At 34.8% G+C, this 12,953-nt stretch overlaps 1 protein-coding gene across 7 annotated transcripts in view; it reads right to left on the bottom strand.

Annotated features, from left to right (window-relative positions):
- The window catches only part of CCDC178 (coiled-coil domain containing 178), a 445,791-nt gene that overhangs the window by 348,557 nt on the left and 84,281 nt on the right, over nt 1-12,953 (bottom strand). For all 7 annotated transcript variants that reach the window (XM_047698296.1, XM_047698297.1, XM_047698295.1 and 4 more), the window contains one exon: nt 9,511-9,653. In XM_047698296.1, the coding sequence (XP_047554252.1) occupies nt 9,511-9,653 (143 nt within the window). The remainder of the gene's footprint in view (nt 1-9,510; nt 9,654-12,953) is intronic.

Genomic DNA, 12,953 nt, shown 5'->3' with positions numbered 1-12,953 from the left:
CAGAGAGAGAGGAGGAAGCAGGCTCCCTGCTGAGCAGAGAGCCCGACGCGGGGCTCGATCCCAGGACCCCGGGACTGTGACCCGAGCTGAAGGCAGAGGCCTAACCCACTGAGCCACTCAGGCGCCCCTAAGTCAATCACTCTTGTAGCTCATCGGATTTGTTATATGTCACTCAGTTACATGTATTTTCTAATTTATATTTTGGTTTCTTCTTTGATCCATGGGTTATTAAAAAATACATTTAATAATTTTTCATGATGAACTTATTATTTTATACTTGTCTTTTTATTACTACTTTCTAGCTGAATTTGTGGTTTAGCCAGGGAATATACAGTTTCAACCCACTGAAAATTATTGAGTCTTCACTTTTGGCTCAGTGACTTGGGGTGTTTTTTATATATTTTTTTGTTTTTTTGGTAAATATTCCTTATGTACTTTACTGAATGTACTGCTGATTACTGTTTCAATAGGTCAAGTTTACTAATCATAAAACTTAATCTTTATATTTCCTTGCTATTTCAAGTGCAGTCTACTTATTGAATGTACTATTGGTTACTGTTTCATTAGGTCAAGTTTACTAATCATAAAGGTTAATCTTTGTATTTCCTTGCTATTTCAAGTGCAGTCTATGTACCATCAGCTTTACCTAGGGGCTCCTACAAAATGCAGAATCTCAGGCACAATTCAGTCCTACTAATGAGAGTCTGCATTTTTAAAAGTTTCCAAGGTGATGTTTGAGAAACCTTGTTCCTTATCACTACTGATTTTTACTACTTTTTTTATTATTGAGAAAAGTGTGGTAAAATTACCTGCTATCACAATGTGTCCCCCTACATCTTTTTGTTTTTTGTTTTTTGTCTTTTTTTTTTTTAAATGCCATTGGGTTTTGCTTTATGTTTTGAAGTTCTCTCAGGTTCTTATTTTAAAGTTGTTATACCTCTCTGGGAGTTGATTAAACTTAGCATCATTGTAAATTGATTCTTGGAATACTTTTTGCCTCCAGGAGAGGGAGAAGCAGACTCCCCATTGAACTGGGAGCCCAACAAGACTTGATTCCAGGGCACTGGGATCATGACCTGAGCTAAAGGCAGAAGCTTAACCAACTGAGCCACCCAGGCCTCCCCTGGAGGATATTTTCTATTTTCATAGATTTCTTGATTTTTAATTGATCTTTAATATGTTAAATATATCTATAATCTAATTTTCATTTTTGTTGTTAAGAAATATACTGACCTTTTGACTGATTACTATGAAACTATTCTATGCTTTCCTTTTAAGAACATCTCTTGATTTTGAAAGTCTGTTAATTTTATTTTATTAAGATACTTTGAATGTGGATCAATTTTTATTTATTCTGTTGGGATTTGTTAGTCTTCCAGTATTATTGATCTATGCATTATAATTATCATTATTCCTGGGCATTTTCTTTTATATAATATATATAATCTTTTATAGATTAATATAAAAGATTAATATATAATAATACACGAATATTTATATAAATAAATTTAATATAAAAATAATAATATAAAAATAAACATAAATAATATAAATCTAAAATTTATATAAATAATAAATAAATAAATATATAAAAGATTAATATATAAACTTTTCAAACAATACCTTGGTACCATTTTCTAATACTTCTAGGACTCAAACATATATTAGTTTTTCTTATTTTATTTTCCATGCCTCTTGATCATCTTCTATTTTCTACATTTTCAAACCTTCTGAAGACTTTCTTCTGGCATATTATCCATATAATTCTGTTGTATTCTGGGTCTACTGTGAAAGCCATAGGTATTACCCCCCAAACCTCCAACTATGAAAAGTGCAAATTACCAAAGAGCTCTGTGGTTGGTAAGCAGCTTCCGACAAGACTTTCAGTGATATCTGCCTTTTGATATTCTCTCCTAAAATCACTTTCCCTTGCATGTGGGCCAGATCCAGAGAGTTTCTTCTAATAAATGGAGTAAAGTAAAAGTGATGGAATGTCATCTTTATGATTAGGTAGTAAGAGTTGTGACTTTTGTCTTGCTGGCACTTTCTTGCTCTATTGCTTATTTGCTCTGACGAATTCAGCTGCCATGTTTTGAGGTGCTCTATAGAGAAGCCCGCATGACAAGGACACAATCTAGGCCAACGACCCTTGAAAATCAACCTGCTAACAACCAGGAGTGTGATAATAAGGAGTGTTTTACTTAATTTGGTCTGCTTGATCTATCGTTTTTCTGACAGAAATATTTAAAAACCTGATGCTAGTCAATTTATTCTTATAATGCTCTCAGCAGTTTCTTTACATATTTCTAGATTATATTAAGTGCATATGATTTTATAGTTTTTCTATCCTAATAGTAGATTTTCATATACATATATATGCATACATATGTATATATATATATGTACACACATGTATTACTTTTTAAAGATTTTTATTTATTATTTACTTGATAGAGAAAGAGAGAGAGTGGAAGAGGGAGTGCAGAGGCAGAGGGAGAAGTGGAGTCACAGCTGAGCAGACTAACTGCTGAGCAGAAAGCCTGATACAGGGTTCCATCCCAGAACCCTGGGATCATGACCTGAGCCCAAGGCAGATGGTTAACCTACTGAACCACTCAGGCGCCCCTAAGCCTGGAATTTTAAAACTCAGCAGCCTCTGCTATGGGAGAGCCTATTGGGCAATAGGAAGCCCAGTCCCTGCCCTTCAAGAGACAGCAGGATAAACAGCCACCAAGGATACAGCATAGAAGCAGCAGTTTGAAAATGTCTGGGGCGCACAGGAAGGAGAATTATTTACTCATCTCACAGCATGTATCAGAGGAGCAGGGATAGCAGGGAAACCTCTCCAGAAATAAAAAAGCTGGCAGGTGTCATTTCTCTCCCTTGCCCCCAGCATAAACACATGGCTACCTACAGGAATCAGTACAGCAACAATGCTCCCTACTTACCTGTACCAAGCCCTAACCCCTCTAACTACAGCAGAACTATCCTTTCTAGTCATGCTTGCCATGTCGCTGCACTGTGGCATCCCTCCCACAGAATACTGGTGCAAACCCTGCCAAAACCACATCATCTACCCATGAATTTTGCAGTGCCTGAATTCTAACAGCAAGGCTGGAAGGTCTCATTTTGCAAGCAGACCAGTGTGCACCTTGTTAAAACGCACCTCAACTAGCTGGGACCAAATATTGCCCACAAAAAGCAAAGAGAGCTTCTGCAAATGACTGGACTGAAGGAAAGAGCGGCCAGAACACAACAGCAGGGCATAGGCAACACACATAAGAGACACTCCTGAAGTGCCAGGTACTGGGGAACACTGCAGGACCTGGTCCTCATAGGGCCATTACCTGCAAGAGCAGGAAACATAGCTTACTTTCCTAATATAGAAACAGATATGGAGAATTAGACAAAATGAGGAGACAGAGGAATATGTCCCAAATGAAAGAATAGGACTAAACCACAGCAAGAGACCTAAGTAAAACCATGTAAGTAATATGGCTAGTAGAAATTTAAGGTAATGATTATAAAGATACCACTGGGCTTGAGAAAAGAGTGGAGAACATCAGGGAGGCCCCTTAACAAAGAGATAAAAAGAAACAATCAGAGGATATTTTTTAAGTGCAAAAATACACTTAAAAGGATAAATAGTAGGCAGAGGAAGGAGAGGAACAAATTAATGACTTGGAAGAGTAATGGAAAACAATCAAGCTCAGAAAGTGAGAGAAAAAAGAATTATACAAATTAAGAATAGACTTAGGGAACTCAGAAATTCCATCAAACATACTAACACTTGCATTATAGAGATCCCAGAAGAAGGAGAGAGATAAAAGGGGCAAAAAATTTATTTTAACAAAATGAATACCTGAAAACTTTCCTATTTTGTGGAAGGAAACAGATATCCAGATCCAGAAGGCACAGAGATCACCCCAACAAAATCAACCCAAGGAGGTTCACACCAAGACATATAGTAATTAAAAAGGCAAAAGGTAGTGATAAAGAAAGAATTTTAAAAGTCGGAAGAGAAAAGAAGAGAGTTATATACAAGGGAAACCCTGTGAGGCTAACAACAAATGTTTCAGCAACAAACTTTGCAGGCCAGAAGGAGTAAAATGATATATTCAAAGTGGTGAGAGGGAAATATCTGTAGCCAGGAATACTCTATCCAGAGAGCCTATTATTCAAAATAGTAGGAGAGACAAAGAGTTTCTCAGACCAAGGAAAACTAAAGGAGTCATGACCACTGAAACCAGTCCTACAAGAAATATTAAGGAGGACTTTCTGAGTGGAAAGGAAAGACCATAAGTGAAAGTATGAAAAATAGAAAACACAAAAGCAGTAAAAATAAGTGTATCCATAAAAATCAATCAAGGGATTTACAAAATAAAAAGACATAAAATATGACACCATATACCTAAAACTTGGGGGAGAGAGGAGTAAAGAATGAGTTCCAACTTAAGCAACCATCAACTTAATCTACATTGCTATGTGGAGAAAATGTTATATAAAAACCCAATGGAATCCCCCCCCCAAAAAAACAGTATAAACTATGAAAGAGAGCAAGAGAAGAAAAAAATCAGAGAAAAACTACAAAAACAACCACAAAATAAATAACAAAATGGCAATACATCCATAACTATCAATAATTACTTTGAATATAAATGGACTAAATACTCAAGAAAAAAACCAGAGTGACAGAGAGATAAAAAATAAGATCCATCTATATGCTGTCTACCAGAGACTCATTTTGGAGCTAAAGACACATGCAGATTAAAAGTGAGGGGAGAGAGAAACATTTATCATGCAAATGGATGTCAAAAGTGAGTTGGGGTAGCAATACTTATAACAGACAAAATAGACTTTTAAACAAAGACTGTAATAAGAGACAAAGAAATGCATTATAAAATAATAAAGGGGACGATCCAAGAAGATATAACAAATGTAAATATTTATATACTCAACATGGGAGTACACAAATACATAAAGAAATTAATAAAAAACTTAAAGGAATTAATCGATAGTAATACAATAATAGTAGGGAACTTCAATACTCCACTTACATCTGTGGACAGATCATCCAAACAGAAAATCAACAAGGAAACACTGGCTTTGAATGACATACTGGATTGATGGACTTAACATTCTATCCTAAAATAGCAAAATACACGTTCTTTTCAAGTCAAGTGCACACAAATATTTTCCAAAATTGATGATGTATTAGGCTATAAAATAAGTCTCAACAAATTAAAAAAACATTTAAGTGATACTATACATCTTTTCTGACCACAATGCTATGAAACTAGAAATCAACCACAAGAAAAAATCTGGAAAGACCACAAATATATGGAGGTTGAATAACATACTACTTAACAATGAATGGGTCAACCAAGAAATCAAAAAAGAAATGAATAATTACATGGAAACAAATGGAAATAAAAATGAAAGGATCCAAAACTTTGGGATGCAGCAAAAATGGTTTGAAGAGGGAAGTTTATAGCATTACAGGCCTATCTCAAAAAGCTAGAAACAAACAAACAAACAAACAAACCACCTAAACTTACACCTAAAGGAGCTTGAAAAAGAATATCAAACAAAACTTAAACCAGGAGAAAGAAGGAAAGAAGAAAGACTAAGGCAGAAATAAATAATAGAGAAACAAATAAAACAGTAGAAGAGATCAATGAAACCAGGAGCTGTTTTTTTAAAAAAGATCAACAAAATTGATAAACCTCCAGGCAGACTCATCATAAAAACAAAAACAAAAACAAACAAACAAACAAAAGGCAGAAAAAAGAGAGGGGACTCAAACAAAATTATAGGTTAAAGAGGTGAAATAACAACAAACACCACAGGAATACAAACAACTGAATGAGAATATTATGAAAAATTGTATGCCAACAAATTGGACAACCTAGAAGAAATGGATAAGTTCCTAGAAATATATAACCTACCATAACTGAATCAGGAAGAAATAAAAAATTTGAACAGACTGATTAACAGAAATGAAATTAGATCAGTAATTAAAAAACTCCCAACAAACAAAAGTCCAGGGCCAGACAGTTTCAGAGGTGAATTCTCCCAAACACTTAAAGAACAGTTAATATCTAATCTTCTTAAACTACTGAAAAAAATAATAGAAGAGGAAGAAAAACTTCCAAATTCATCCTGTGAGGTCAGCATTACCCTAATACCAATGACAAATAAAGGCACAATAAATAAATAAATAAATAAACAAATAAATCCAAAAAAGTGTATCCATAAAAATTAGTCAAATCCACCCCCTCCCCCAAAAAAACCAAACAGAATTACAGGCCAATATCACTGATAAATGTACATGCAAAAGTTCTCAATAAAATACTAGCAAACCAAATCCAATAATACAGTAAAAAAAGCGCCATTTACCACGATCAAGTGGAATTTATTCTCAGGATGCAAGGGTGGTCCAGTATTAAAAAATCAATCAACATGATGCATCACATTATAAATGTATAAAAAGTATAAGGGTATACAAAGAGAAAGTACAAAAATCCTTTCAATAGAAGCAGAAAAAGCATTTGACAAAGTACAACATTATGCATGATAAAAACCCTCAACAAAGGAGGTTTAGAGGGAACATACCTTAACACAATAAAGGTTTTTTTTTTTTTTAAAGATTTTATTTGACAGAGAGAGAGAGATCACAAGTAGGCAGAGAGGCAGGCAGAGAGAAGGGGGAAGCAGGCTCCCCACTGAGCAGAGAGCCCAATGGGGGGCTCAATCCCAGGACCCTGAGATCCTGACCTAAACCGAAGGCAGAGGCTTAACCCACTGAGCCACCCAGGTGCCCCACAATAAAGGTTTTAAAAGAAAAACCCACAGTGACATCATACTCATTAGGGAAGAACAACTTTTCACATATGGTCAGGAACAAGACAAGGATGTCCACTCTTACCACTTTCATTCAACATAGTACTGGAAGTCCAAGCCATAATAATCAGACAACAAAAAGAAATAAAAGGCATTCAAATTTTTAAGGAAGAAGAAAACTTTCACTATTTGCAGATAACATGATACAATATATAGAAAAGCCTGAAGACTCCACCAAAACACTTACTAGTTCTGATAAATGAATTCAGTAAAGTCACAGTATACAAAATCAATGTGGAAAAATCTGTTGCATTTCTTTTTTTTTCTTGTTTCAAGGTTTTATTTAAACTCTAGTTAGTTAACACACATTTCTATACACTAATAATGAAGCAGAAAAAGGATAAATTAAGAAAATTATCCCATCTTGGGGCGCCTGGGTGGCTCAGTGGGTTAAGCCGCTGCCTTCGGCTCAGGTCATGATCCCAGGTCCTGGGTTCGAGCCCCGCATCGGGCTTTCTGCTCAGCGGGGAGCCTGCTTCCTCCTCTCTCTCTGCCTGCCTCTCTGCTTACTTGTGATTTCTCTCTGTCAAATAAATAAATAAAAAAAAAAAAAAAAAAAGAAAATTATCCCATCTATAACTGTACCAAAAATAATAAGGTAACTAAGAATAAACTTACCAAAGAAGTGAAAGATCTATACTCTGAAAATTATAAGACACTGACGAAACTGAAAATGACACAAAGAAATGGACAGACATTCCATGCTCATGGATAGGAAAACCAGATATTGTTAAAATGTCTATACTACCCAAAGCAATCTACATGTTAAATGAAATCCTTATTAAGATACCAACAACATTTTTCACAGAACTAGAACAAGCAATTCTAAAATTTATAGGGAACAAAAAAGACTCCAAAAAGCTAAAGCAATCTTGAAAAGGAAAAGCAAAGTCGGAGACATCACAATTCTGGACTTCAAGCTATACTACAAAGCTGTAGCAATCAAAACAGTACAGTACTGCATAAAAACAGACATATAAATCAATGAAACAAAGTGGAAAACCCAGAAATAAATCTGCAATTATATGGTCAATTATTCTTTGACAAAGGAGGAAGGAATATACAATGGGGACAAAAAAGTCTCTTCAATAAATGGTGGTAGAAAAACTGGACAGCTACATGAAAAAGAATGAAACTGGATGACTTTCTTACACCATACACAATAATAAATTCAAAATGGATCAAAGACCTAAATGTAAGACCTGAAACCATAAAAGTCCTAGAAGAGAGCCCAAGTAGTAATTTCTCTGACACTGGCCATAGCAACATTCGTCTAGATAGGTCTCCTGAGGTAAGGGAAATAAAAACAAAATAAACTATTCAGACTACATCAAAACAAAAAGCTTCTGCACAGTGAAGGAAATAATAATAAAAAAAAAAACTAAAAGGCAATCTGTTGAATGGGAGAAGATGTTTGCAAATGACATATCTGACAAAGGGTTAATATGCAAAATATATGAAGAACTGACAGAACTCAACACCCAAAAAACAAATAATCCAATTAAAAAATGGGCAGAAGACACCAATAGACATTTCTCCAAAGAAGACATCCAGATGACCAACAGACATGAAAAGATGCTCAACATCACTCATCATCAAGGAAATGAAAATCAAAACTACAATGGGATATCACCTCATACCTGTCAGAATGACTAAAATCAAAAACACAAGAAACAACAGGTGTTGGCAAGAATATGGAGAAAAAGAAACCTCCCTGCACTCTTGGTGGGAATGCAAACTGGTGGAGCCACCGTGGAAAATAGTATAGAGGTTCCTCAGAAAGTTAAGTAGAACTATTCTATGACCCAGTAATTATACTACTGGGTTATTTACCCCCAAAATATAAAAACACTAATTCAAGGGGATACATGCACCCCTATGTTTATTGCTACATTATACATAGTAGCCAAATTATGGAAGCAGCCCAATTGTCCATTGATTTATCAATGGATAAAGAAGATATGGTGTACATATAGAATAGAATATTATTCAGCCACAAAGGGAATGAAATTTTGCCATTTGCAACAACATGGCTAGAGTTCAGAATATCATGCTAAGCAAAATAAGTCATTCAAAGACAATTAACACTTGATTTCACTCATATGTGGAATTTAAGAAACAAAACAAGTGAGCAAAGTGGGAGGGGGGGAGCAAATAGAGAGACAAACCAAGAAAGAGACTGGTAACTATAGAGAACTAATGGTTACCAGAGGGAATATTGGGTGGGGGAGAGATGGGTGAAATAGAGGGTGGGGATTAAAGAGTACATTTATCATGATGAGCACTACGTAATGTACAGAACTGCTAAATCACTATACTGTACACCTGGAAATAATATAATACTGAATCTTAACAATACTGGAATTAAAATTTAAAAAAACTTATAAATAAAATTATAGAAAAATAGTACTTTAGGAATCTATACATATGTATATTACATATGAAAAAGACATATATCTTAATTTATATATAAACTTGGTCATAAGATAAATATGGGTTATTGAGATTCTTTCTCTTTATCTGAATTTTTATACAGGAATATAAATTACATTTTAATCAATATTTTTGTTCTAAATGCTGTAAGCAGCGTTAGTGAAAAATTCTTACTTGTAGGCTTCTATGGTTGTTTCATCATTATGAATGTCTTGCTCCATGTTTTGTCTAATTTGTTTAACATTCAATTTGGCATTTTCAACATTTTCTATAGCTTCTTCAAGTTCTTCATGAGTTTGTTTGTATAATTCCATTGCCTAGAAATGAAAACTATTTTTGTTAATACATGAACTTTATGGGTAATTAAAACAATCAGGCAAGAGAAAAATCAGAGATAGGATTTAAATTTAGGTAGTTCTGATCTAAAGAAAAAGTCCTTTACATCAATTTTCTTCCCATATTATTCTATTAGCATATTATTCTATTAAATTTTTAGGTTTCCATTAGCCTGAAAAGCATCAATACGAGGGATGCATAAAAGGTATTGAAGAAAAAAGTTGAATATTCCAGGTGATATGAGCAAAACAAAATATTCATTTTTTAACCTACAAAAGAATCGTTACTTATTGTTTTTATTGCTGAAATAATACTTTACTGTAGAAAAACCAGAAAACACGGATGAAAAAAATAAGTGAAATCAATTGTAATCCTATCAGGAATAATCATTATTATCTTAATGAAAGGGTCCAAAATATTCCATTTTTATTGTTTTTATTAATTGTCAAATATCATAAACATTCTCCCTTCCCTCTCCATTTCTCCATTCTCTGTCAACCTAGAGAAGAGGTGGTTGTAGTCTGGACGTCCTGCTGGAAAGCCCGAGGGAAGGAAGTGCAAGGCAGTAGGGAGTGAACAGTCCTCTCCCCAGTGGGTCAATTGGTAGACTGAAATAAAGCAATTGCCTCCTGAAAAAAGCAATAATGTTCATTAATTTTTTGAATAGCACAGGTAGTAGTAACCTCTACAAGATTATCCTTCAGGCATAGGAGTGTAGATGTATACATTTTAGTAGAGAGCAAGAAACACACCAGAATGATGAGCTAAGCAAAGAGAATGTAAGAGAATTCCTAATATCAAATAGACCATGTCCAACTTCTCAGTGCCTTTAGAAGAGGTAACCTGTGGGCATTGCTGGGGTGATGGTCTCCATGTTGGGAACCAGGTTACATCATATGAGTCAAATTCATCCCCAAGGCAAGCTCTTGAGTTTGGTTTGTGTGGCACTGTTATATACTTCCGCCATTGATATTCCAATTGATGTGGATAATACTCTTGTGGCTCTGTGGTGTTATGAGGCTGGGCTGCTTGCAAAATTTGGAGGCAACATAGAACTTTGGAGCTTGATTTGCAATTATCTTAAATTTGCAAGATATACACTAGGGCTCAAGCATGCTGACTAGAGGCGTTCAGTCCTTTAAGCAGTTAGTTTTTTTAGCATATCTCTAGCCAGGACCTCAAAACTGAGTCAAGACAGCAGAATAAAATAAAAATAAAATAAAATAAAGTTATATGATAAAGGACTATAAATAAAACACTACACTATACTTCCTCTGGCCCCTAGCAATCACTAATCTGTTTTGTTTTATAGATTTATCTGTTCTGGATATTTCATATAAATGAAACTATACAGAATGTGATTTTTTTAAAGATTTATTTATTTGACAAGAGAGAGATCACAAGTAGGCAGAGCAGCAGAGAGAAGGAGAGAGGGAAGCAGGCTTCCTGCTGAGCAAAGAGCCCAAATCAGGGCTCAATCCCAGGACCCTGAGATCATGACCTGAGCCAAAGGCAGAGGCTTAACCCACTGAGCCACCCAGGTGCCCCAAGATGTGATCTTTTGTTTTTAGCTTCTTTTTTAGCATAATGTTTCAAAGTTGATTTATGTTGTGACATATAACAGTATTCCATTTTTTAAAATTTCTTCCTATGGTATAGATATATCACATTTTATTTAGTAATTAATCAGGTGATGGACATCGGGCTGTTTCCACCTTGGGTTAATACAAACACTGCTGCCATGAACATTTATGTACATTTGCTTTTGTTTCTTGGTTATCAGTTTTCAGTTCTTTGGAGTATATATCTCAGAGTATAATTCCTAGAGCATATGGTATTCTGTGTTGAACTCTTTGAGGAAAAGCAAGCATCTTTTCCACAGCATCTGCAACCATTTTACATTCTCACCAGCAAGGTGCCAGAGTTCCAATTTCTTCACATAGACACTAAAACTTGTTATTTTCTGTTTTATATTTATTCCCATCCTAATCGCTGTAAATGGTATCTCGCTATAGTTTTGGTTTGCATTTCCCTAATGACTAATGATGTTGAGCATCTATCTTGTTAAATGTTTGTTGCCTAAATATCAAAAGTTGTTGGGAGATGTGAACACTTGATTACTATAGGATCATGGGTTGCTGTGCAGTAATACTTCATTGCTAGTTTAACCAAAGTGACAATAAAATATTTTTTAAAGTAATATGATTTTTAAAGAACCACAGTCTTTCCTAAGTGAGGAACTTCTGTTTACTTAAATAATCAAGGATATAATAAAATAAATATAAAGCATAGAGAGTTATTTTAGTAGGACAAAGAATCTCTGTAATCTCGGCAGATGACACAGGGAAACGTGTATCTTTAATAGCTTCTTTTAAGGGCAAATCAATAGTTCAAAATTATGTATTTATTTTAACAGACAGAAAACCAGGTTCTAGTTTGCATTAGTATAATATTTGATATTAATGCTCTTCTTGAAAGTCTTATAAATAAACACATCAGACAATGGCCACCTTTGATAATAAATAAAATTGTCTTTTCACAAACCAAAAAAAAAAAAAGTTTGTTGCCTATTTGTATGTGTTTGGAGATATATCTATTCAAGTCCTTTGCCCATTTTTAACTTGGCTGTTTGTCTTGGGTTGTTGAATTTAAAAAGTTCTTTATATTCTAGGTACCCTACCCTTCTGAAATGTATAATTTGCAATATTTTCTCTCATTCTATAGGTACTTTTCTGATAGTATCTTTTTTACTTTTTTTCATTGACACACAGTTTTCTGATAGTATCTTTTTTACTTTTTCTCATTGACACACAGTTGACACAAAAATTAGTTTCAGAAGTACAAGACAGTGATTCAACAAATCCCATACATTACACTGTGCTCACCCGAAGTGTAGCTACCATCTGTCACCATATAACACTAATACAGTATCATTGACTATATTGCCTAATCTGTACCTTTTAAAAAAAAGTTATTTATCTGAGAGAGAGAGAGAGAGAGAGAGAGAGAGAAAGCATGGGATGGGCAGAGGGCGAGGAAGAGAGAATCTCAAGCAGACTCTGCACTTAGTGTGGAGCTTGACACAGGGCTCAATCTCACAAACCTGAGATCACCACCTGAGCCAAAATCAAGAGTCGGACACTTAACTGACTGGGCCATCCAGGTGCCCTTGTTATGCTACACCTTTTATCCCAGTGGCTCATTTATTCCATAACTAGAAGCTTGTACCTCCCATTCCTCTTCATCCATTTGCCTATCCATCCACTTCCTCCCCTGGCAAA

Source organism: Lutra lutra, chromosome 12, assembly GCF_902655055.1.
Source record: "Lutra lutra chromosome 12, mLutLut1.2, whole genome shotgun sequence".
Taxonomy (NCBI): domain Eukaryota; kingdom Metazoa; phylum Chordata; class Mammalia; order Carnivora; family Mustelidae; genus Lutra; species Lutra lutra.
The sequence above is the reverse complement of the archived record's forward strand: the minus strand, read 5'-3'. Positions and strand labels throughout refer to the sequence as shown.